Below are 27622 nucleotides of genomic sequence, written 5' to 3' on the forward strand. Positions count from 1 at the left end.
GCCTAATGTTACAGCTCCTACATTGCTGCTTTTTCCTCACGCTAGAGAGTTCTCCTTTAAAGAGGAAATGGCAGAGCCATTATGGGCAAAAAGGAACCAAAGCCCAAGACTTTTGAGGAACTGGTCGAGTCAGGAGTCCTCCACACCTCACTTAACTCAGGCTTTCATGCAGCCAACACTTATGGACAGGCTCCATATTCCAGGCCCTGGAGCAGATATTGAGTTTACAGTGGTTACTATGGAAGTGATATCTGCAGGAAGCCTAGAGCCTAGGGGAGCTGAAAGATAATTGTAAACACCATCATTAAGTGTATAATTCCACATTGGGTGAATGCTATGAATGAAAAGAACAGGGGACTCTTAAGAAAGTGGATTTTCATCGACAGGAAGGGCAATCCTAAAGTTGGGACATGAATGAATGAAGGAAAGCCAGAGCGTGTAGAGGCTGGTGAGTGGTGAGGAGTGGTGCAATGAGATAGGGCTGCGTGAGGTGATGAGGTGAGGGCTGTGCCATGCCCAGGGCTGCAGGCCATGTTGACGAGTCTGGCTTTTATTCTAAATTCAGTGGGAGCATACTTAATAGGTTTTAAGCAGGCGAGTTGATGTAATCCAGCTTAGTTTTTTGAAGGTTTGCTCTTTGGGGTAAAGAATAAATGAATTGCAGATAAGAGTGAGAAAGGGACAACCAGTTAGGAGCTTCTTCTTTTTCTTTTTTAATTGAAATATAGTTGATCTACAGTATTTGTTAGTTTCAGGGATACAGCAAAGTGTTTTATATTTTTTTTTTCAGATTATTTTCCATTATAGGTTATTACAAGATATTGAATACATTAATAATTCCCTGGGCTGTATAGTAAATCATTATTGCTTGTCTATTTTAGGTGTAGTAGTTTGTATCTGTTAATCCCATCCTTCTAATTTATCCCTCATTCTCTCCCTTTCCCCTTTAGTGGGCATAAGATTATTTTCCGTCTGTGAATCTATTACTGTTTTGTATATAGGTTCATTTGGTTCATTTGTATTTTTTTAAGATTCTACATATAACTAACACTATATAATATTTGTCTTTGTCTGTCTGACAGTTCACTTAGTATGATAATCTCGAGATCCATCTATGTTGCTATAAATAGCAATATTTATTTCATTCCTTTTTAATGGCTGTTGTTGTTCACCTGCTCCGTCATGTCCGACTCCTTGTGACCCCATGGACTGTAGCACACCAGGCTTCGCTGTCCTGCACCATCTCCCAGAGCTTGCTCAAACCCATGTCCATTGAGTCAGTGATGCCATGCAGCCATCTGGTCCTCTATTATCCCCTTCTCCTCCTGCCTTCAATCTTTCCCAGCATCAGGGTCTTTTCAAATGCTGAGTAATATCCAGTCTTAAACCAATCATCTGTTGATGGGTATTTGGGCTGTTTCCATGTCTTGGCTATTGTAAATAGTAAGGAGGCTTTTCAAATATACTGATTATATAATTATGAACTGATTATATAGTATCAGTTATATGTGGAATCTAAGACATAATACAGCTAAACCAAATGAACCTATATACAAGTAAGAACTGATGGCTTAACTAATGGTAAGAAGTAATGGCTCCTTGAATCAGTGGGATCCCTGATATTAAAGAAATTGTGCTCTGGGGCACACAAAAACTGTGCAGATGTTATCAAGCAGCTACTATTTAAATAGTGGAAAGAGCATGTGACCTTAACTACCTTCCCCCTTCTTCTTAGCTTTGCTACCTCCCCTTGATAATGACGCTGTCTGCCTGGGTTCTCTCTAAACCATGGGGAAGATTAGACCTGAACCCAGCACGCCCGCATGAGTCAATCAGGGTTACGAGGCGCTTTGCAGTGCTGTACAAATTCTAGAAATGGACGCTGCCTCCTCTGCTTTCCCCTTTGTTCCTTGAAGTTCCTGGGGGAAGCCAGAGGGCTTTTATATTGTTCATTCATGGAGATGAGTGGACTTCAAAATTAAAGATGATTTTGTAATTGTCTTAGAAGTTGAATCCTTTGAAAACATCTAATTAGTTGCTCATTGTAACCACAAGCCTATATTAAGGCTCTGTTTCACAAATAGTAACATTGAGGTGAAAAGAGAATACAGAAAATTTTAAGTCATTATTGCTTTGACACATGTGTAATATAAATAGTATAAACTACTTACTATATAAATATATGAAGTAAATATACATAGTAAACATATACATGTGTTGTTTATTATAAAATAGACATATATGAAGAATGTTTGCAATTATTATTTGAAGTACTATTGAAGCATTGATGCATAAGATCTTCAGCTCTTTGTCAGTGTACTATGATTTCTTTCCTTTGCATCTTATGATAGACAGTCATATCAAGGACTTTAGAATTAGAAAAAAAAAAATTTAAGATTATTAATAGGTGTAATGCTCTTTTTTCTTAACAGAAGTAAATGACATAAAAGCACTTCATTATTATGGACTCAAAAAATCATTCCCTACCCCTTTCCAGAAGTGAAGTACAGGCACAGCCTAAAGTAACTACACTTTTAGTTGATAATTCAAAGAATGAAAGAGAAAAATAAGATGTTTCATTGTAGATGCTTAAGTTCATTTCCACACATAATTTTATAGTGAAAGGTGGGTGAGAACTCCTCAGGTTTCTAGTTTGGGTGAGAGGAAAGAGCACACTGATGGATAAAAAGGAAGATCCTTCCTACAACCCTCCTTTCTCTTTTAGTATTTCTGCAGGTAGACATACAGCATGAGTGTCTGTTTCTAACCAGCAGGGGGTAAATAACTCAGCATTTTCTGCTGCATATCAACTCTCTGCTTATTTTCCCCCTCAAATTACATATTTTGGCAAGGTTTCTCACTTGTTAAAACATTTAATTATTATGTTTGGCCGTCATGGTTGGTTGCATTATATAAACAGATGCCAACTTCAAACATCGAAACTGATTTTTTTCATAGTCTGCCAGAAAGTGAGACTATTTGATGTGCAGTTTGAATGCTCTACTTCTGATTATATAATTTAGGTCTGGGAATAGAATTTTGGCATTTGCCTGCAGTCTTTATGACATAGAAAATTAACCTTTAGCTTACTCTTTAAAGGGCAAATCATCTTGGATAAAAGTTCCAAAAGTACTATAAGGTGAGCTGCGGCTAAGTCGCTTCAGTCGTGTCCGACTCTGTGCGACCCCATAGACAGCAGCCCATGAGGCTCCCCCGTCCCTGGGATTCTCCAGGCAAGAACACTGGAGTGGGTTGCCATTTCCTTCTCCAACGCATGAAAGTGAAAAGTGAGAGTGAAGTCGTTCAGTCGTGTCCGACGCTGAGCGACCCCATGGACTGCGGCCCACCAGGCTCCTCCGTCCATGGGATTTTCCAGACAAGAGTGCTGGAGTGGGGTGCCATTGCCTTCTCCATAAGGTGAGCACCGTTTTATTAAAAGATCCTTCTATCTTCAAGCATGTGCGCATCTGTCTAGGACTACAATGTTTGTAAACACTCTGGGTAATCTGTGACCTCTATAAAGCTGTGGCTAACTCAGCTTCTCATCCTAGTCAGTGTTTAGATGAAGAGTCTGCTAGAAAAACTTGCTTTTCTTCTGCCTGTCTGTAGCCACTGCTTGCAATTAGATGCTGAAATATACTTAAGAATACTTCCCAGGGCACTCGACTCTTATTTAAAGCATATATCCACCTGTAGTCAAATAAAATTTAGATATCCAAAGCCCTTAATGGACTGTTTTCTTTCTAAACTCAAGTTTCTAAAAGAACCTTCCCTCCTCATCACAAACACAAACTAGTTAGACATGAGGGATGTATTTAAAGAGAAAAGATAAACCTCCAGAAGTGTGTTATATGGTTAGTTCTCATCCAACCCTCTTCACCTTCTTCTCCTCCCAGAGTTTACTCTATGCAACTGGTGGAGTTGACCCTGAGGCAGAACAGAGTCTGACTCATCAGAGGGAGGCTAAATTATAGTTTGGACACCATACTTACTTACTGAAGTGGGAACCTGTATGACTTAGAAAAAAATTAGCAAGAGTTGAAAGAGTTTTTTATTGTTAACCCTAAAATGACCAGAAAAGTTCAGTTAGATAGAACTTCTCATCTCTTGAGGAGTTTAGGTAATTGCTTAATAATGATGACAGAACTAATGACCTCAGAGGCTAAACCCTCTTCCCCAATTTCTCCAGAATCAGCTTGCTACTAGGAAATTACAGAAGCTCATGCGACAGTGATATCCACTGAAATGAGGAGCAGAGAGAAGGTTGGGTTCAATCTCTTGTTACAAAACAGAAATAGACTCACAGACTTAGAAAGCAAACTTGTGGTTAGCAAAGGGGAAAGGCCATTGGAGGGTAGGGGCGGGAAAAATTAGGAGATTGGAGTTAACAGATACATGACTATAGGTAAAATAGATAAACATGGACCTACTGTGTAGCATAGGGAACTATATACAATACCTTGTGATAACCTATAATGGAAAAGAATATGGAGAAAAGTATATTTCATTTATGTGGGTGTGCGTGTGTGTGTGTGTAACTGAATCACTTTGCTGTATACCTGAAACTAACACATTTGATGTAAATCAGCTATTGTTGCTGTTTCGTCACCAAGTCCTGTGTGACTCTTGCGACCCCATGGACAGAGGAGCCTGGCGGGCTACAGTCCATGGGGTTTCCCAGGCAAGAATACTGGAGTGGGCTGCCATTTCCTCCTCCCAGAGATCTTCCCCACCCAGGAATCAAACCGACATCTCCTGTGTCTCCTGTACTGCAGGCGGATTCTTTACCGCCTGAGCCACTAGGGAAGCCTATAAATCAACTATATTTCAATTTTAAAAAGAAGAAAAAGAAAGAGGCTTTTGTTACAGATTATTGTAGAACTAGGTTTTTGGTGTCTGGATTTCACTTCTATTTAAATTACACGATGCCAGATTATTCATACCTCTCCTAGAAAAGGTACACACAAACTGGGAACTATTTTCTATTTGGAAATGGGAACCCGAAACTTTTGTTCGAGTTGATGACGTGGGGTAACTGACACATGTAACAATCACGGGCAATATCTGAGCAGCAGGCAGTGTGGGTAGGGGCTTCACAAGCTTGTGATTTCCTGGGTCCCACCCTGTCTGTGATAACAGCCCCTGGCAGCTCTTCTTGCTCATTCTTGCACACTTCACTCCACATGCTTGGGGAACTTGGCTAAGGCCACACAGCTCCTAAGTGGCAGAAACAGGGCTCAGCCCCTGCCAGACACCATGTCTTTCGCACCTTCCCTGTCTCCAGTGTGTGTTCTTGCACAGACTCATGTGTTCTTGCCCCCTTCCTTCTTTCTCTCATGCTGTCCAGGTGGGACAACCTCATCTTTCAGTTTTTTATATTTATAACCCATTCGAGGGTTTTTTATTCCCTTTCTTTTTCATGGCAAATTCATCTGTATTCTGTTGAACTTTGGTGACATTCTAGGACATCCTTGATGCATTTAACTAGGTTCTCAGCCACTTACCATATACTTGATCCTGTACAAACTGTTCAGCCCTTCTGAGCCCCAGTTTTCTCCTCTGTAATGTGAGTGTAATATTATTTTTCACAGTGGTTTTATGTAAAGCACCTGGCGTGGTGCTGGTGTACACCCTTTCTGAGATAATTTTGTTTTAGCCTCTTGTCTGTAATGATAAAATTTATTTCCCTTAGTGGAAGGTTAAGCACAGGATAATTTCAATTTAAGACAATAAAATTAGATAGGAAAAATGAGCCCACATAAATATTTCCTACAGATGTCATATAGATGAACTGAGTAAAACCTAGTAAAATTACTAACCACAGGCTATACCATGAAAGAAAAATTCTCTAAGATTCAGACCACATACCATAAAAAAGTATGTGTGCCTCAACAAACTCTCAGCAATTAAAGAATTATGGATTTGGAGTAGCACAATTTCAGCTACAAAGGGGAAATTTTTATTGAAGGAAATGACTGTTGAAAGGGAAAGGTGTGGAAATATATATATATATATACACATAAAATTTAAAACCTTTAAAGATTAAAATAGAATGAAAGCCGCAAAATGCAAAAATATGCATGGCAAACTTTAGAAACTTGATAACACAGACACATTTATGTCAATGTGAGCACAATATCAGACTGTAATTATATAAGGAAGGGTTCCAAGGAAGCTTTCAGCTGTTTCACTCAAAATAAAACAAATAGAAAATTAAATTTGTATATTCAACACATTTTAAAATGAATTTTACCCCTACCAAGTAAATGAAAGTCCAAGGCCAAATCTGGAAAGGTTGTAAGGAAAAGAAAAATAGCCTCATGCATTATTGCTGACAATGTAAATAGATGATCTTCTTGGATAAAACCTGGCAGCATATAAATAGTAGGAATTATCAAAGCCTTCCTCTTTGAGCCAGCAGTGCTCTTCCTGGGAATTTATCCCAAGGGTATCATGAGATAAGCACTTATTAAGCCACTGCAGTGTGAGAAGCTGTGAGAAGCAGAGATGGAGGAGATAGACTCTCATTTGAAGGAAGAACTAATGCAATTTAAAAGCACTAAAATAGTACATGTTCAAAAAAAGTTCTCAAAGCATTAATTATAATGGGGAAAAATGCAGGATAGCCTAATTCTGAGAATGGGGAACTCATCGTTTCCCTGAATCACCTGCCATCCCAAGACTAAAACTCCTCTGTTCTATGCGTACTCCTGTGAGCCCCATGGTGCCCCCACCGTAGGTCTAATCTACCCCTGGTTCCTCTCTCTGCTCACTCCCAACCCCATGGAATCAATTCCCAAGCCACATGCATCCCCACTCCAGCTGCCTTTATCCAGGCCACCATCATCCCTTTCCCATCTGGTCTTTATCTCCCTACTTGCATTCTTACTCCCTCCAATGTGTTTTCCAACTTCAGTTAGTGTCTTCTTTTCAAAATGCAGATCTGGTCAAGGTGAAAGTGAAGGAAAGTGAAAGTGAAGTCGCTCAGTCATGCCCGACTCTTTGCCACCCCGTGGTGGACTGCAGCCTATGAGGCTTCTTCGTCCATGGGATTCTCCAGGAAAGAATACTGGAGTGGGTTACCATTTCCTTCTCCAGGGTATCTTCCCAACCCAGAGATCGAACCCGGGTCTTCTGCATTGGAGGCAGACGCTTTCACCTCTGAGCCACCAGGGAAGCCCTCTGATCATGGTACTTAGCTTCAAACCTTTCAAAACTTTGTCACTGCTTTGGTACAAAATCAAACTCTGTTTAAGATATTCATGGCCTGGTTCCTGCTTACCGCTATAGTCTTGTCTCTTATTTCTCCTCTTCTTTACATCACACACACACACACACACACACACACACACACACACACACCCCAGTTTCTACCTCACTACATTGCTTGCAGTTCCCCCAGACACCTTGGGTCTTTGCAGGCGTTAGACCCTATACCTGCTCCTCACCTCATTCTGAAATTCCAGGCTGTTCTATCTATTCCTGTTTGTTTTTCTGAATTCAGTTCCTGTGTCATCCCCTCCAGGGCATCTTCATGATATAGGCCACTTTCTGATACACATAGACACAAGATGCAGAGCCCACCTGTGTTCACAGCCTCTGACTACCCCTTGTGTAGAATACTCTTTATTGGAAAAGAACTTCTGAATTCTGAAAACTCATATCCGAACACTGTTTTCCATTTAACTTGAGGCAAAATATATTATCCTATTTAATCTCTAATATGGTGAGTTGTAACACTATCTTTTATACTATTTTGTTGATAGTGGTAACTACAAACCATTTTAAATTATGTAAAAGAATTATATTTAACTTGGGAGGTGAAAGGGAGGTCTCCCCAAGAAGGAGGTGATCCGGTTAAAGCTGCATCTCTCTGAGACTGCCCAAATCCTGTTAGTTAAAAAATTTATTAAGTCAACTGCTCATTAACTTAAAACTCTATTATCAAATGTTTCCAGCAAGAGTAAAGAGGGGAACCTTTTAAGGTTTTTTGAGTGTGTTCCCTTGTCTTTAATGTAAATAGTATTTGTGACTCCTTAAATGTTGGTATGAGTATTATCTGATACTTAGAGACCAAATGGGGCCCCCAAAAAGGTAAATATATTTTCTTACTTTTTCTAGTCTAATATTTAAAAAACTACTTCTAATGGACATCTAAACTGAGCAGTGCCTGAAAAAACTTTAATAATTCTATATAGTGAGCATGGAGACATCTAACTTATTATGCCATTAAGAACTCTTCACATGTAAACAAGAATTATTTCTTAACAGAAAAAAGTCCATGCTAACTTCAAATGCCATAGTAAACAAAAGTTTTTTTGTATTAGGTTCTGCCTGAATTATCCACCTTGACCCAATCAAACTGATGGAAGTAGCAGGAATTACTTTTGTGCAGACGGGGATAAAAACTAACCCTGGTCAATCAGCACCTTGTAATTAATCCTCGTACTCATTTTAAAAGAGAGAAATGTTGGCACTTCTCTGGTTTAAGGTTCTACACCGATCTCATATAGCAGTCTACAACTATATAGGGTTTGATTTCAGGGTAGAATTACATATAACAAAGGTTTTGCTGTAACAGATGGTTATTTCCAACTGCCAAGTATTGAGGTTTTCTTGGGAATCTTTTCTAACCATCCTTGAGCAAATTTATGAGTAAATGAATTAAAGACAAAACATGGAGTTACCTTTTAAATTTGGCTTGAAAACCTGGGCCTTAACATACTAGCTTAACATTGATATTGTGGTTTTTAAAACATGAAATCTCTGAATACCAACTAATTGTAAATTGGAAGTCAGTCCGAACAATATCGCCTTTCATTTCTGAAAAACAGGTAATAAACCACTGAAAAAAAGTACAACAGTGTTAATAATTTTATAAACCAGTATCTTAAACAAATTCTTTTAAAGTTGCCAATATAAATGAAGGTACTACGCTAAGGGATAGTAGCCTCACTTTACTTTGATGTAGAGGAGAAAATAAATGTAGAAATCACTTTTGCTGTATATTAAGTGTTTGGCATGAGAAGGCTCCATTGCCTTTTCTTTATTCTAGTTGCTGTGTTTTTAATAAAATGCACATTTAGCAGTTTTTAATATATTTTCACCTAGGTTTTAATCTTGGAATGAATACTAAGCTGCAAGGAGATGCTTAGTCATTTGTTAAACTTCTTGAGCCTTATGGCTATATTCAGCAGCATTGGTAGGATTTCTAGGGGCGCAGAAGATGTGAATCTTAAATCTAAATAGGAGATCAGTGCCAGGAGCCCACCTTTCACCACAGTGCTCTCTTTGAAGAATCCATATAATAAAGTAGGTATCATAAAGTAGATCAGACTTTCCCCTGGGAATGTTTTTATAATCACTAGCTACTTTTTAAATCAGATCTTAGCATGTAATTATAACAGTAGCATGTTTTTAAACATTACAAAAACTGTGATAGAAGTATCATACACACTCATTATACCAAAGTCCCCAGTGTACTATAGTTGCTCATTCATTCATCCCACAGATGCTATTGAATATGTACTATGTTCCAGGCACTATTCCAGGCTCTGGGGATTTGATATGGGCAAAAAACACATGCCCCCTCCCCCATCAGTATTACAGAATAGACTAGTGACAGAGATGACAATAAACCAAATATTCATTGCAAAATATAAACGCTGGAAAGGAAAAAATATACAGGCATTGCCTTGAGGAGGTGGTCCTTGAAGAGAGCTCTGACAGATCAGTAGAAGCTAGGGGGTAGATCGTTATGGCAGAAAGCAATGTGGAGAGAGCATGAACCCCTAGAGAAACTTAGAGAAGAGTAATGAGACTGGAGGGGTACAGAGGCCAGTAAGATGAGTAAGGAAGCAGCGACTGGGCTTTCGAGGTGTTGGAGGCCATGTCAAAGGCTTGCTCATTATCCTTGAAGACAGGAAAGAGCTTGGGAGAGTTTTCAGTTGAAGGGATAAGGGTGGGGTGACGTCAGATTCACAATTTTAAAAGTTTGTAGCGCAACAGTGGAGAAGGAAATGGCAACCCACTGCAGTAGTCTTGCCTGGAGAATCCTGTGGACAGAGGAGCCTGGAGGGCTGCTGTCCATGGGGTCGCACAGAGTCGGACACGACTGAAGCGACTTAACATGCATGCATGCGTTGGAGAAGGAAATGGCACCCCACTGCAGTAGTCTTGCCTGGACAATCCTGTGGAAAGAGGAGCCTGGTGGGCTGCCGTCAATGGAGTCGCACAGAGTCGGACACAACTGAAGCGACTTAGCAGCAGCAGCAGCAGTGCAACAGCCCTACTCTCTCCATGAGGGACTTTCTGTTAGTACAAATGATAGATGAGCAGGCTAAAGATAGAGGAAAGTAAGTGCCATTTGAGAGAGAGTTGTGCATGCGTGCTCAGTTGCTTTGTTCGTGATCGACTCTTTGCAACCCTGTGGACTGGAGCCCACCAGGCTCCTCTGTCCATGGGATTCTCCAGGCAAGAATATTGGAGTGGGTTTCCATGCCCTCCTCCAGGGGATCTTTCCAACCCAGGGATCAAACCTGCATCTCCTATGACTCCTTCATTGCAGGCAAATTCTAAGAAAAAAAAGAAAAATGGAGGTAGTAATAGTTTGACTTTCTGGAGTAAAAGTGGAAAAGATGATTCCAGCATTTCTGGCTGGTATATCCCTGCAAATGGGAGTAACATTCACTTTACTGTGAAATTTCAAATCTCAGATATCAGATAGTCACTTAGATGTACTGGTCTATTGCTCAGGTGCTTGGGCCACAAGTAAAAATCAGTGATTGGATGGTCCTGCAAAGGAAACTGAGAACGGTTGTCAGTATAGGTGGAAGAAAAAACAGGATTATAAGAAATTGAGGTCCCCAGGGGAATACAGAGCTTCAAGAAGAAAGGAGTGGCCAAAAGTGTCAGGTGCTGCCAACAAGTTATAGGAAAAAAAGACTAATAAATACTAGTGGGATTAGGAAGCATAATACTACACAGAGCTGTTCGGGTGGTTGGAGAGGGTGAGGGGAAAACTCAATTGGACTGAGTTGGGGAAGAAATGAAGAGAAGCACAGATAACCTATTTGTGATTTTTTTTTTTTTTTTTTTTACTAACCCTAACTGTTGAGGAGAAGAGACCTATAGCTGAAGGAGGAGGACAGAGGGAGAGTCAAGGGAACAGCTTCTTGGATGGGCATGTCTGAGCAAGTCTTCCTACTCTTAGGGCGGATAGACAAGGGACGCCTTGGACAGCTAAGTAACATCTCTTAACAGCAAGACTTGCTTGTGTATATGAGAATCCAAATTCTATGTGAATTCACAAATACATTTTTGAAGGATTATCAGCATTAGCAGCTGATAATTAGCAACATGTGCTGAATTTTTTCCCCTGTGTGTGACCTCTATGATGCTGCAAGACTGTATATACGGCACAGGGGATTTATATTGTAGTGCTTGGTGGATTTGAGTACAGCATCAATTCAGAGCCATTCAGCCTAGCTTGTTGTTACCACTTAGAGATAAGAAATGAGGATAGAACATTGCCCATGAGATGAGGCTCAAATCTGCTCACCAGATCACCCAGAAGCCAATGGCATGCCCATAAGAGCTAACAGTGGCACAAAACAATTTGCCATAAATTGCAGGTAAACACCAGTGGCCCATACTTCATACAGCATCTGCCAGAAGCGTCAATCTCCAGATGTTATTTTGTTTCCCAAATGCCACATCCTAGAGCCAACCCCCTAGATGTTGGGACTTGGGGAAAAAGGGCAATTAAGACCTTCTCCTTCCATCCAAGTTCTGAACCAATTTGGAATTTGAAACAAAGGAGCAAGGCAGATAGAGTCTAAACCTCCACCTTTATTACTGATAAAACCAATGTTGGAGATTGTGTCTTACACCTGTGAGCAGGTGAGCATCCCGATACTAAACTCAGCATCAAAAGCCTTCCCGCCAGTGGGCTGAACAGGGACAACCCTCCCCACATAGAAGCGGAGCTTTCCTGCAAGTAAAGCAAAACCGGTGCCACCTGTGGGTAGGTAGCCCTCTGCCAAAAGAATTAAAATCTAATTCCTGCTTCCTGCCCCCAAGAGAAATGTGTGTGAGGAGTCAGAGAGACCAGCAGCTCTTGGAGCCCCGCTCAAATGGAAGAAATTCTCCACATAGCCAGCCCTCTGCCCAGCAGCTCCTCTTGAAAGAATAGTGAGAGGTAATATATTTGCTTGCAAAGAGTCGGACATGACTTAGCAGCTGAACAGCAACAACATATATTTGCTACAGAGATGGAAGCTATTCTTGGTTCTGGTCACTCAGTGCACATTTTAGTAGCTGACAGCCGTATCATCACAGCTTGTCGTGCCTTTACACAATCAGCAGTTGCCAAGAGCCCTCTGTGTGACCAGAACCAGGTCCTGAGACCTTAGGAAGAAGCATGTGGCCTGTTCGGCCCTCATGGTCTTCAGAAGGCGGATGGGGATGGTACTGATGTTTCTGAAATTTAGAAAATAGTTGGTAACTCATGGACACCATAGGAAATTAGAAGCAAATATCCGTGAACTGAAGTTTATCATGAGACATATATTGGCTTCTCCAGAGCCTTCAGCATGACTCTGGGTTTCTAGATCTGCTGTCTAAAGAAAAAGTGTGTTCCCTTCCCCGGTGTGCCCCTTTTCAGGAGTGGAGGGGGAGGGTGTCTTATAAGAAGTCTGATGGGGGGAAATGACCTCATGGGCTCGCGTTGTCCTTCGCTTCCTGGCGGGTGCACGGTGGCCTCTGGTGGGTCTCTTTCAGGAAGTGGATGTGTAGGACCTGGGAAGGGTGGGGTTGCCCTCCACAGGCAGGACATTACTCTTCTTCCTCTTCCTGACCATGTTTCCCACAGCAGTCCTGGTCATTGCTCAGCTTCCTGTCAGGGAAAACCTTGGCTACTGAGCGTCCACCTGCTACCACCAGCAAACTAAGGATGACAGAGAGTTCCGAGCTGTGGCAAAAGCTTGAGTCCACATAGACCCTTTGACAGTGGTACCCGGGGCCTCAGACATCTGAAGTGAAGATGGAGCCGGTTTTTGGTTTGGTTTTGTGTGGGGGAGGGGGGCGGTGAATGGGATAGGAAGCTGCCGCCTGGGCCAGTCGTGTTCTGGGCGTGGAGTGTGGGGATTCCGAGGGCCCTGAGGCGGAGAAAAGACAAGGCAGTGTCATGGGACGGCTGCTGCAGCCAGGGTGGCCTTGGGAGCAGAAGAAGCAAGGGGGCTTCTCGGGAGGATGAGGGGGCGAGGCAGCCCGATGCGTGTGCAGATGAGGGGTGAGCGTTGGTTTACCATATCGAGCCCACTATGAGCTGGCGACACACCTGGCTCCCCTGCTGTCACCAAGGTAATGAAGGTCCCAGACTTCGGGAAGCCTGCATTTACAACTTTCCTGGCGGTCCAGTGGATAGGACTCTGTGCTTCCAATGCCCAGGGCGTGGGTTTCATCCCTGGTTGAGGAACTGGATCCCACACGCTGCAGGACATGGCCAAAGCAAATCAGTTGATTAATTAAAAAAAAAAGAAGAAGCCCACATTCAAGTAAGTTTATTTCTTCAGACCTTCCTTAATCCATCCAGGCTGCTAGGTCAAGTAAGTTTATTTCTTCGGACCTTCCTTCATCCATTTCAGGCTGGCAGGGAGAGCTAGGGAAAAGGCAGGCTCCCGGGCAGTTTTAGACCTGGGAGAGCAGTCATTTCAGGGTGAGCCCCGGGAATCTGTATTTTATAAAATGTTTCTGATACGCACTGGATTTGAGGCAGCTGGCTGAGTGGGACAGATGGATGCCCCAGAGGGGGACAAGCGCTATGGTTGTGAGCGTGAGGATTGTCTGAGAACAGAGGAGCCGTATACCGCCTTGAACATGTGCTCCTGCCTCCTGACTCTGTCCCCTGAGGAATTCCGAGTGACACTGGGCCATCCTCAAGACCCCTGCCTCTCGGCTAAGACCAGACCCCAGGCCTGAGCACCTGGCTCCCTGCTGTCCTTCCCTGAGGTCATCCCACTGCCAGGGGGCTGTCCCCAGAAAAAGGCAGGTTCAGCTGTCTTTGGGACTCTGGGGGTCACAGGAACTGAGAGACTGCTGAAAGCCTCTTTGCTCTTTTCCCTGAAGGGCAGGTAGTGTTTCCTGAGTGCCTCTCCCAGCAGAACCCAGCGGGGCCCTCGTGGTGGTGGCGGAGGGGAGGGAGCTGTCCAGGGCAGAGGGAGCCTCTGCTCCAGGGAGGAAGCGGGGAGGGCACAGGACTGGGCCCTCTCAGCAACCACGGTGCCTCCCCAGAGTGACCCCACCCTGTGCCTCAGATGTGTGTCTGAACTCCTCCTGAGGTCACGAGCAGAGATCAGAGATGACAGTTTCCTGCTCTCAGGCCATTTCACATCCCTATCCTTCATTTCTACATTCCCTCCATCTGCCATGATACCAAAGTTTTTCTACTGTTTGGAAAAGTCAAAATAATTAGCAAATGAGGGAAAGTTCAGCTAAATGAATATGTAAAATATGTATCCCCAAAGCACTACTGCTTTTTAGTACACTGGAGGCTTTTAAGTATTGGGATGATTGTGGAGGGATTTGGGGAATTTGCCTACTTCCTGCAAAAACAACCTTGATCTTATCAGATAAGGTGTAGCTGGGGAAGAGAAATAGAGCAAAGTCAGGGAATGGATCATTCCATCTCCATCTGTGTAATCCATAGCAGTCATAAGGACGGAAAATAATGTCAAAAGACCCAGCCTGCCTACAGTTAATTCAGGCTGAGTGAGTATAGTGTACCAAGGGATTCAAGGGATTCTACTGCCTGACACCCCCGCCCCTCCGCAGGTTTAAGGCAAGCATTGGTCTCTAACCAATGTGCACCTGGAATCTTGACCAGTAGGGGGCATAGGTGAGCAGTGTACTCTATGCCCAACACACAAGTCCCACCTTCTCAGTCTGAGGCAATTCCATGTAGCTCACCAGGAGATAGAAAAGAATTAGGTCATCGGAATCTATCCTTTTTTTTTTTTTAAGTTATTGAGCATTTACATAATTGTGAAATTTTATTAAATTCCCTTAATCAACTTTCCTCATCCTCAAAAGCAGATATAATTCTGTGGCGTGAACACTCAGACATTAGAAATACTTTTCACATTTTGTAAACAAATTCTGTTTATCTAGACAACTGGTTCTCTTTTGGAAAAACAATTGCCCAAAAGCTGTTCCAATTTAGGGGAGAAAATAAGCTGGGAAAAGAGAAATAGATAGACATGTTCATGCCCCCACCCCACAACTAGTCACTTTTGTCTGTTTGCCTGTGGGTTTGGGTTTTTTGTTTTGTTTTAATTTTATGGAAGTGTAGCTGATTTACAATGCTGTGTTCACTTCTGCTGTGCAACAGAGTGACTCAGTTATATATATGTATATATATTCTTTTTCATAATCTTTTCTATTATGCTTTATCTTGGGTACATTTAAATTAGTCATTTTTAAATGTAGAAAAAGTAGGCTTAATTTCTTTAAGTGAAAAATGAAGAGTCAAAAGAACAAAGCACTTCCCCGCAGGAGATCGGCGCTTCCGTCACACCGAGCATCCTCTCCTCTGGATGGGCTGTCTGCGTAGTGCCCATCTCTGTTTATTCTGTTTTCTGCCCTTGCTCGTCTCATCTCCCACTTTCCCTGGGCCTCCTGAAGGAGGATCTGCAACACAGGATGAGTGTGTGGGTGGAGGCCAAAGGCGGGTGAACTGCCCGGACCTGTCTGTCTGGGGTGTAGCTCCATCACAGGTGGACGGCGTTCTCCCGACGGTGGCAGCCAGACAGGGCTGTCCATCCCGTCCCGGACACCCAGCAGGGCCACGGCCACCTGGGGACATGCTGTCCACCACCATGGTGGGGGCTCTGGTCAGAGGGTGGAGAAATCGAAGCTCTCCTCGAAGGGCAGAATCCAAGCTTCTTATCCCTCAGAGCCAAGATGAAATTCAGACTCCAGGTAGGTTTGTGACTTTGCTATGACTGCCTAGTTTTCTTTTTAAAGGGTTCAGGAAGGTGATAATGAGCTTAGGAGCTTCCCCCCACACACCCCCCTTCAAAGAGAATTGATACATCTTTAGTCTGTTTTTCTTCTCAGGTTATTATGAATTATGGCTAACTCACTGGTGGAAGATTTATTTTCGCTTTTCCAAGTCAAAGACATAGGGACCTTCAGTGGTTGCACAATGAAAGATAATCATCTCACCTATTTTCCTTCAAAAGCTTTTATTTTAACATGTGTCCTGGTTCTATGATATGTATATTCGACTAGTAGAACAGAAAAGGTTTACTGGCTTCTGGCAAATTCTGGTCCAAGTTGTATCATTTTGGTACTTCTGGTGTGGGAAATGGTAAAAGTAGTTAGCTTCTGGCTTTCCTCATTAATTATTTTTATTTTCTGTTACTCTTGTTTTGAGGCAACAATAGAATTCATGACCAAAATGTAGCTTGCCTGTTAACTTCACTCCAAGGGCTTTAGTGGCCTTCTTTGAAAGAAATTTCCCTTGGAATGAAACTCTTTGGAAATTCCTGACCTCATTCTGTTCTGTCTGGACCTTGGACTTCTTAAGGATACTTAGAAGGGAACTCTTTGGGCTTGCTGATGTTTGACCAATGAGAGAAGCACAGAGCCGGCAGAGGAATCAGGGATGAGCTCAGAAAAAATCGACTCCCGGCAGCTTTCTGAGCTGGCCCGCTACCCCTCAAAAGGCTTCTACCTGACTCAGAGCTCTGAGAGGTTCCAAGCAGTGATGGCTGACTATCCCTTCATTTCAACAAATGCGTATGTGCCGCATTTTTCTAGATACTGACTTTCTCTGGTCTCTAGCTAACCTACAGTTGAGAGGTATGAAGATTCAGGTTACAGTTTGTTTTGCTCTGATGGTGGTTTCCGATCATAATTTTCACGCTGACGGTATTCAAAGTGAATCAACTGAAGAGGCTACTGTGAACACGGTCTTACATGTTTATTCATGGCAAGATAGACAATTCGTTGTTTAACCGGATATGAAAAGGATAGAAGGCTCTGCTGTGTTCTAAAGTGCCAGAAGAGTCAGTGATCACTGGTGACATCTGGCAATCAGAAAGAAATGTGAACTGTAGTGTTTCAAATGTTGATCACCTTGTTGCACTCCGGGTACATTTATTTAAGAATATTCAGAGCTTTACAAGATGACAAAGTAGTATGCTAACAAGCGAGGGATTTTTGTTTTAACAGCTTTATTGAGATATAATTTACATGCCATACAATTCACTCATTAAAGGATGCAATTCAATAATTTCTGGTACATTATATTATTCATTTTTTAAGCTATAGAAAAATCTTATATTGCATAAAATTTGCTGTTTTGACTATTTAGAAGAGTACAATTTAGTGGTATTAATTACATTCATAATTCTATACAGTCATGACCACTGTCTACTTGTAAAGCTTTCGTCACCCCAAACAGAAACTCTGTAACCATGAGGCAGTAACTCCCTATTCTCTCCTGCCCCCACCTTTGGTCACCTCTAAATTGGAAAAGACTCTGATGCTGGGAGGGATTGGGGGCAGGAGGAGAAGGGGACGACAGAGGATGAGATGGCTGGATGGCATCACTGACTCGATGGACATGAGTCTGAGTGAACTCCGGGAGTTGGTGATGGACAGGGAGGCCTGGCATGCTGCAATTCATGGGGTCACAAAGAGTCAGACATGACTGAGCAACTGAACTGAACCTAATTCCTGCCTCTAGATATGTCCCTAGGTTAGATATTGCATATAAATGGAATCGTACAGTATTTTTCCTTTCACATCTGGCTTATTTCACTTAGAGTAATGTTTTCAAGAGTTATCACAACACATATTAGAACTTCATACCTTTTTATGGCTGAAAGGATAGTATGTTTTAATTCTATTTTATTCTCCCTTCCTTAAATATATCTTAATTTCTAACCTGGTCATAGAAAAACCTTGAGATATTTTTTTGGTCTACTGGTATTTTTATGTTTATTTAAAGTCTGAAAAGACTCTTAGAAAGGTATTTGTTTTCAGTTAGCTTTTTAAAGGCAGGGGCCATAGATTAATCTTTTAAAAATCCTTTTTAACCCCTCATGTCTAGTCCAAGAACTGGTCTAGAGTATTCCACAAATTTATCTTGAGCTGGACAAGATGAATAGTTTATAAGGTGTTACTTTTACGTGAGTGAAGTCGCTCAGTTGTGCCCAACTCTTTGCGACCCCATGGACAGTAGCCTGCACCAAGCTCCTCCGTCCATGGGATTTTCTAGGCAAGAGTACTGGAGTGGGTTGCTGTTTCCTTCTCCAGGGAATCTTCCCGACCCAGGGATGGAACCCAGGTCTCCTGCATTGTAGACAGACGCTTTACCGTCTGAGCCACCAGGGAAGTAGGTACCAGCAAAGAGAATTTAAATAAAAAGTAATATAATCTTTATGCTTAGTTCTTTCTTTACTGGAGCAATGGTATTTTCTTTTGATGTAAAAATTTCCAGCTGCAGTTATTCCACACAGCTAGAGTTTTATTTCACATGCCATAGAATCACTGAATATTGAGAGTAGAGTGTTGGTAGAGTAACATATATAATATGTTAAACTGTGACATGTCCAAAGTGAACTCAGGAAATCTGACAATGTTTAGAGCCTATTAGAGAAGGAAATGGCACCCCACTCCAGTACTCTTGCCTGGAGAATCCCATGGACGGAGGAGCTTGGTGGGCTACAGTCCACGGGTCGCAAAGAGTCGGACACGACTGAGCGACTTCACTTTCACTTTCAGAGCCTGGTTGGTGATTTTTTTTTTTAAGGTGATTAGAGAGTATCCCAGCTGCTTAGTAGTGTGATGTTAAACAAGTCTTTTCAGCTCATAGCTGCTCTCGGTGCTGTTGACCTCATTACTCTTTCTTGGTGCTGGGCTCAGAAATTAAGAGCAGTCAGACTGAAACAGAAACTCTTGCAAGTTGAAGAAGCCTTTTGACACCTCCCTGAAGTAGGGAAACTGGAGGCAAGGGTGGATTGGGATGATTCACAGGGTTTATCTTTAAATACAAAATTTACCTCTGTTTCTTCCAGTTCTGTCCAGATAACTAAGGATGTACATGTATGCTTATGTGGCAGCCCACACTTAACTAAAATGTGCTCTTATTATGCTTTGACTGTTTCAAAAGTTGTAAAGGACATGAGAAGGAGGAGGGATGCGAAATGAAGCCCTTGATGAGGACTTGGAAATAAGTCATCAAAGGATACCTTTGCTGCAGATGATTCCCAGCCTACTTTCTCAACATCTAACCAAGAACAAACTTTTGCACATTCATTTTTTTCCCTAATTTTATTGCAGTATAGTTGATTTACAATGTTGTGTTAATTTCTACTGTATAGCAAAGTGATTCATTTATACACACAGACACACTTTTGCATATTCTTTTCATTATGGTTTATCCCAGGATATTGAATATAGTTTCCTGTACTATCCCGTAGGACCTTGTTATTTATCCATTCAATGTACTACGGTTTGCATCTGCTAATCCCCAAATCCCACTCCATCCCTCCCCCTCCCCTGGCAACCACAAGCCTGTTCTCTGTCTGTGAGTCTGTTTCTGTTTCAAAGATAAGTTCATTTGCATTTGCATATTTTAAAAATGCAACAAAGTGACTTGCATTGTTGAGTGAAATCATGTCCATTTTTGTGTATGTGCTATTTCAGAAATTCTGTTCCTCAATGAAGTGCCCATGAATGCCCGAAAAACTTGGCCGTGTCACTCATTTCCAGCATAGCAGAGTCCACACCCACCATCCACTGGTCCTATGGGCCTCCGTTAGGTAATGAGCCCAGTTAGAGCCCTCTGGCTTGATACTCTAAATCCCCCATCGTCAGTGATCTATGATTGGTGCTCAGTGACTCTTTTTGATGGCAGGGCCTTCAGAAACATGAACCGCAAAATGTTATCAAGGCAGGAGCCTCGTTTTCGTGGCCAACCTGTATAATCTATCTTGATGCCTTATAAGTCATACCAGGTGCTGAAGTTATTATTGCTTTTCACATTTCAAAGGCGTACAGACTACCATTGGCCTCAATATAAAATAATAATTTCTGGCTGTAGGACTCGACACCCTATAGTCGAAGAGAAAGCCTTTCCTTCCTCATTTCTCAGTGACAGCCTGTAATCATCTTTGAGTAATTTTTAAGATTCTTTCTAAACCACCATTTCCCTCATCATGTCGGCTGGGGAACAGCTTCTCCATGTATGAATGGAATGGTTCTCATTCCTTTCCAAGCTCAACCACCCAGCTAGTAAGAAAAGGTAGCTGTAAATCTCCGTCGACTTTCTTTTTTTCAACAGTTCTGCTGGGAGCAGAGTCAGATGATAAAGTTAGCTCACCACCAGATATTGAGGACCTGCCAGGGGAAGTTTCAGGTAACCACTAAAGAAAATATGATTTTACCCACACCTGATCCCCTCATTCAGCTCCAGCCTATGCTTGAAGGAATGGGGACCAGGGGTGGATCTGGGCTTCTAGTTAGCTGGCCCATCTCCTTCTTTAGGCCTTGGACAAGTTTCAGGTAGTTTGTTTGGCTTCTTTCAATTCCAACTGGAATTCTTAATCATACCCCATGTGTTGTTATTGTTGTTCAGTCGCTAAGTTGTGTCTGATTCTCTGTGACTCCATGGACTGCAGCACGCCAAGCTCGCTAGTCCTTCAGCATCTCCCAGAGTTTGCTCATATTCGTGTCCACTGAGTCAGTGATGCTATCTAACTGCTTCATCCGCTGCCATCCTCTTCTGTTTTTGCCTTCAATCTTTCCCAGCATCAAAATCTTTTCCAATGAGTCCTACTCTTCACATCAGGTGGCCAAAGTATTGGAGCTTCAGCTGCAGTATCAGTCCTTCCAGTGAATATTCAGGACTGATTTCCTTTAGGATTGACCGGTTTTATCTCTTTGCAAAGGGACTGCTCTCATGAGTCTTCTCCAGCACCACAATTCAAAAGCATCATTTCTTCAGTACTCAGCCTTCTTTATGGTCTCACATCTGTACACAACTACTGGAAAAACCATAGCTTTGACTATATGGACCTTTGTCAGCAAAGTGATGTGTATGCTTTCTAACACGTTGTCTAGATCTGTCTTAGCTTTCCTTCCAGGGAGCAAGCATCTTTTAATTTCTTGGCTGCAACATTAGGCAAGAGTAAAATGAACCCTGAGAAATCACAGCTTGGTGTATGTTTTACCTATAAGATGAAATTGTTTCATCTTTATAAACCAAAATTAAAATTAGCTCCATTTTATAATGAATGGTAATGACTAAATATGACAGTAATGATTGAAAATAATTTACTGTATCTGTGACTGTTTTCTGATGGGATTTAATAGACTCTTATACTCTGAATTGTACTAATTTTACTAGTTTAGACAAGCTATGCATCCCTTTCCCCATATTTCCCCATGATTAACTATCATTACCATTTGATAAGAGCCCCTTATTTTAATTAGAATAATCATAGGGCTTATGATTCAATAAATATTCACTGAACTGCTTATATGTAAGACTAATGGGCATGCTAGAAAGTTTAAAGAATTACTAAGGCTTCTCCTTTTTTAAAATTGAGGTATAATTGACATATATCATTGACAGACACCATAATGATTTGATTTTGGTATGTTATAAAATGATCACCACAATAAATCTAGTTAACATTCAACACCACACGTAGTTACAGATTTCTTTTTCCTATGATGACAGCTTTTAAAATCTATCTAAGGCTTATCCTTGACCCCAAAAGAGCATTTGGGACCTAGAGAAAACAAAGATAAAGAAATGCAAAAAATATAATATGAGTAAACAGAATTAAATACATGGTAAATGGATATTGGAGGAAAGAATGATTAATTTTAAGAGATAGTACGGTTTCCCAAGTAGATAAAACTTGAGTTGGGCCTTCCAAACCATTGAAGGTATTTTCAACTCTGAAATTAGGGCTAATAGAAAGTAAATATTTGCTCCTGTTACACTTCCAACCTTTTTTCACGCATGAAGTGTCCCCTAAGTGAAACCAAAGGCCTGAAATTAATTTGGTTATTTACTGTCGGGGCAATTATAGTATAGAAGCAAATTCACTCAGAGGCCACATGTGCCATACTTAGAGAAGAGTGGGAAGAGCATCCCAAGGGCAGACACCAGCCTGAGCAAGGGCCCAGAGGCATGAAAAGCTGGTAGTACTCATGGGGAGCGCTGGGGAGTCTAATATGGCTGCAGTAACTGGCCAGACACCAGAAGGCTAACTACCAAGGTTAGGAGTGTGGACTTGAGCTGCAGACCTCATGAAACTATATCAAACTTTCTTGGCAGAGTGTAAACCTGCATTCTGAGTTTTAGAAGAGAGCTGTGTAAAGATATGGCTTGAGGAACCAAGAAATTGAATTTGACAAAATATATTAAAGAGGTCATTGTCATGACTCACCCCAAAACGCTGAAACTGACAGTAAGGAAAGGAAAGGTGGAAAGAAGATACATAGACGTAACATTATGTTTATGGCCTTTGTAAAAGTTTTATAGCAATTGCTCATAAGGTCCATCATCTCAATGACTGTACTCATGGGATCTTAGTTTATGGAAGTGACTGAATGATAACATGGAGGGACTTATGCCACTAAAAGATTCTTATTACTCACATTTCCCAAGGATGGGGGTGCTGGCATGCCATGTAAGGCCACATGGGGACACACCAGTTTTGTCCAAGAGGCAGAAAGAAATGAAAGGAAAGCCGAGGTCAGACTTGATTGGCATTTCCGTGGGGTTGCCCATGCAGGGCAGGGTCCACAGCTTAGGACTGGCTAGTTTGAATAATTCTAGCTGGCCTTGGGACATACGGGCTCCCCCTGCTTGTCGGATACCTAACCCTGGGGTTTTGTGTGAGAGTTAGATAAAGGGGTGGTTCAGGGTATACTCTGGGTCACAGGGGAGATGTAAACAACTCTGGCTGTTTGTTGGGCCCTACGATTGTTGCTGTTCAGTCGCTAAAGTGAAAGTGAAAGTCGCTCAGTCATGTCTGACTCTTTGCGACCCCATGGACTATACAGAAGGGAATGGCTAACCCACTCTAGTATTCTTGCCTGGAGAATTCCATGGACAGAGGTGCCTGGCAGGCTACAGTCGATGGTGTCGCAAAGATTCAGCTATAACTGAGCGATATCTGCAGCCGCAGAACATTTGGATACATACTTTATTACTTAATCCTCTCAACCATGTGCAGTAAGTGCCAGATTGTCCCCATTTTACACATGAAGCAACTGAGATCCAAAGGGGTTCAGCAATTTGCCCACATTCACACTAGTGAATGATTTTTCCAGCCAGATTCAGTTCAGGTCATGATCAGCTTCACCCCCTGCTACTAAGCTCTATCCCCACATGTACTTCTCTATTTGATTATACTTCTCACTCTGGACTCGGCACGTGAGATTAGTTCTGTTGAAAAAGTGGTGGGAACTTTTTGAAGCTCCCTCAGAGCTGATTAGACTAGGGAACAGAAGTGGATATATGTGCTTCACTATCTCTCTGTAATTCTTTATGCTTCTACTTGCTTTGTCAGAAGAGTGCGAAGATGTATTTTCATACTGGTGGCCTCCCATGCAGCACATTATAATAAGAAAATATTATTAAGTAAAATGTGTGACTTCAGCAGTGTCTCCTCCATTCCCAGAAACTGATTCTAGACTTTGACTTTTTTTTTCTGATCTCTTTGACTCTGGGACTTGGAAGCTCTCGTGTCAGCAAACAAAGCCCTTGGCAGACTCTTTTCCTCCCCTGTGTCATGAGCCAGTGATCCAAATTGGCTATGGAAGAGTCTCTGAATTCCCTGGGATAGACTCTGAGGTCCTGCATCAATAACTACCCCATTTGGTCATTGTCCAGTACTTCCTTGGATCATCCCACCACTCCCCGTGAGGTCTGTCTCTTCCCAGCTGCCAAGGCTTTGTTCTCTAACATTTGGCTGCCTTCTCACCCCTTCTCCCCACACATCTTCATGCCTCACTTCCACGAAGAGCCAGCTTGGTGCTCAGCCTCTGTGGGAGGGTGGCCGCAGAACATGTAAATCACACAGCCACATCCATGAAGCATCTGCTTTGCAAAAGCCATGAGGGGGATACAGGACCATGAATGGCCCAGGTCAAGATCTCAGGGAGCTTGGGACGGCTTGAGAGGCAGAGTGAAATGGTGAGTGAGTGAGTGAATGAGTGAAGTCACTCAGTCGCGTCCGACTCTTTGCAACCCCACAGACTGTAGCCCACCATGCTCCTCTGTCCATGGGATTTCCCAGGCAAGAATACTGGAGTGGGTTGCCATTTCCTTCTCCAGAGTATCTTCCCAACCCAGGGATTAAACCCAGGTTTCCTGTATTGTAGGCAGACGCTTTACCGTCTGAAATAGTAAAAGATGCAAATAACACTTTAAAAAATGAAGGCTATATCAAACAAGAGTTTAGAAGTCATTCCCCACCAAATTGGTACCGCTTTGTATATGTTTATTGCTTCACTCATCTTCACCTTTCCATGTGCTCCCCACAGTTTAGCTAGGAGCTTTCACTCTTGAACTGGGCTGTGAACCATCAGACGGAGGTGTCACAAGTCTAGTCTATATAAGAGCCTTTGCAGAAGGAACATGGCAGCTATGTCTGTTTCCTACCCACTAATAGTCCAGTTATGTGGGGATAATCCCTGTCTTTACATGCAGAGCTCAGCTGCAGGGAATTAGTGTAACAGAGGGAGTAAACGTTTCAGCCCCAGAGTTAGACTGTCTGGCTTATAGACCAGTTACACCACTTCATAGATGACTTTGAAATCTACTTCCCTCCTGTGCGCCTCATTTTTCTTGAGTGCAAAATAGGATAGCAATACCTACCTTTCAGAATTGTTATGAGAATTAAATGAGTTAATTTTTTGTTTTTTTGGTTCATGGCAGCTTTATTCAGATTAGCTCCAAACTGGAAACTATTATACATAGTTTATTATACATACTATTATACATAGTCCATCAGAAAGTGAATGGAAGCACGAATTGAGGTATATCCATACAGTGAAATACTAAAAGAACCACTGATGCACACAGTACGAATGGCTTGTAAAATAATTTTTCTGAATAAAACCGGACACAAAAGATTATATACAAATTCAAGAAAAGACTAATCTTTTAAAAATCTTTTTATTTTCTGTTGGTGTATAGCTGGTTAACGGGGCTTCTCAGGTGGCTCTGATGGTAAAGAATCTGCCTGCAATGCTGGAGACCCAGGGTCAATCCCCGGGTCAGGAAGATCCCCTGGAGGAGGAAATGGTGCAACCCACTCAAGTATTCTTGCCTGGAAAATCCCATGGAAAGAGGAGCCTGGCAGACTATAGTCCTTGGGGTCACAAGAGAGTCAGACACGACATAGTGACTAAACAACAACAGCAACACAGCCAGTTAATAACGTTGTTTTAGTTTCAAGCGGACAGCAAAGGGACTCAGCCATACGTATACATGTATCCATTCTCCCCTAAAAAAAATGAGTTAACTTTTTAAAGCATAAAAATGGTACCTGGTACACAGTAAAAACCCATATTACTATGTGGTCCTCATGACTGAGTGATTCTCATCTTTTAGAGGTTTTCTAGTCCATTCCTGGAACAGTCTTGTAAGTCATCAGTTCCATTAATCATCTCTGTAAATTTTACAAAAACAAAGTTTAAAAGCTTGAGCATAAGCATTTCCCCTGGAATACCAGAATTGTTGGTATTTTATTACTTCTCCATGGTCATTTGAATAGCCAACAATGGCTTTGAAAATAACTGGGAAGACGTACAGCGTCTGTCGGTCTCCATATTGAAGTTTCTGTGTTTTTGTTTCCATGTGAACTTTATTTTTTTTCTAAAGTTTGTAAGCCTTTTGCTCCATGGTGAGATTCAGCAACAAGTTTCCGTTCCAAAGAACAATATTTGTCCTCCTTGAAAAATCGACCTGGTTTCCATTTTCTTTACAAAGAAGTTGCTCAATGCTTTATGCTTCCAGACTTGGATTTAGCTTGATGTTTTCACAAACGTAATTTTTTCATCTTTGATCATTTTTGAAAAATGTTTTAAAAGCTGCCAATATAACACATTGTCCGCCTTTGGGTTTTGTTTTGTTTTCTCCTTTTTGATGTTTTTATTTTTTTTTTGTTGATGCTAAGTTGCCTCTAGTTGATCTCAGTTTGAAATAAGGATGTTAGGTGTTGAAATGTTAGGAATTCATTAGAAATATAGCTCTGATCTATAGAGCAGGATCCTAGACTGCAAAAAGTATTTCTTCCTTGTAGAGAAAACTGTTGATTCTCCTTTCCTTGAAATGTTAAAGTATAAGGCAGTGGTTAAGAACACAAAATCCTGGCTCTTGGATTTCCACTTGAGTCACTTTGAACTTGTCACATAGCTTGCCTAAGCTTCAAATTGCCCAGCTTTGAAATGGGGACACTTGAGTTTTAGGGACCAGACGAGACCTTGTAATTCTTATAAGGACTAGCAAGTGTTCATTGTAATGCTGAACAAATACAAAGGCACCAAAATCCATGATTGCTATTTTGCAGATGTCCAACTTGAGAGTTTCCATGAGAAACTCTATCTGGCTGTTGAAGTGTTTTTGAAAATACAATATGACCCTCTTGAATGGAGGAGGTTTTGTGTGAGAATATCTATAAAGTGACCCAAGGTGCTTATTGAAGTCACTGTGATGTGGAAGAAAGTGGGGAAGAAACGTTGAAATAAGAAGTCAGGGGACTTCCTGGGCAGTCTAGTGGTTAAGATTCCCGATGTTGGGGGCACCCATCTGATCCCTGATCAGGGAACTAAGATCCCCACATGCCACACTATGGTGTAGCCAAAAAATTAAAATAAAAAAAAAAAAAAAGAATTCAAATATAGAACCTTCACCTTAAAAAAATGTTATTTTATCATTTTCTTGACCACTTTCACAGTCAGTCAAATGAATCTGGGATATGTTTATGTAAGTTATGCAAAGACTGCAGAAAACTAGTATTAGCCTAAAATAGTGTCCAGAGCCTCTGCTGTATATTAAGGTTGTGATGAGGGAGAATTCAGATCACAGAGAATATTTTAGAATGTCTTTCCTCTGTAAATATTTTTAAAAGCCCATATATCTTTTTAATTATTTCTTTGCTAGCTTAAGTTGAAAGTCTAGGGAGTCTGGCAGTGGAATTCAGGCTAAAACCCGGAGACCGAAGGTGATGCCGCAGGCGGTGAGCGCTCCGTGTGTGAAGTCTCTTCCCTCCTCTCCCCAAAGCCCTGAGCTGCTTTAAGCCCTGTGGTGATGGCAGGCTGCCAGCTCTGGGGGAAAATCTGCAGTTTTCATTTGAAATCAGAGGATGGAATTTAGACACTTCTTAATCTTGCACTAAACACTTTGACTATCTAGTTACACACACATCACACCAAGGCACACACATGTCTCTTTAATTCAAGCAGCACCAGCGCTGAGTCCAGGGTCTGTTTTTCCTCAGCTCCGTTGGATCTCTCTGTGTGGATTTGTTTCTGAACAAGAGCATCTCTATGCAAAATGTACAAAAAGAGTCTTTAGCTAACCAGG

General features: G+C 41.8%; 1 protein-coding gene across 1 annotated transcript in view; it reads left to right on the plus strand.

Moving 5' to 3' along the window:
- The first annotated feature begins 15860 nt into the window (after positions 1-15860).
- The window catches only part of PLEKHG1 (pleckstrin homology and RhoGEF domain containing G1), a 147920-nt gene continuing 136158 nt past the window's right edge, over positions 15861-27622 (plus strand). Inside the window, exon 1 of the mRNA XM_052645782.1 lies at positions 15861-15978. Coding sequence (XP_052501742.1) covers positions 15861-15978 — 118 coding nt within the window. The remainder of the gene's footprint in view (positions 15979-27622) is intronic.

The sequence above is a fragment of the Budorcas taxicolor genome, chromosome 9, assembly GCF_023091745.1.
Source record: "Budorcas taxicolor isolate Tak-1 chromosome 9, Takin1.1, whole genome shotgun sequence".
Lineage (NCBI taxonomy): Eukaryota > Metazoa > Chordata > Mammalia > Artiodactyla > Bovidae > Budorcas > Budorcas taxicolor.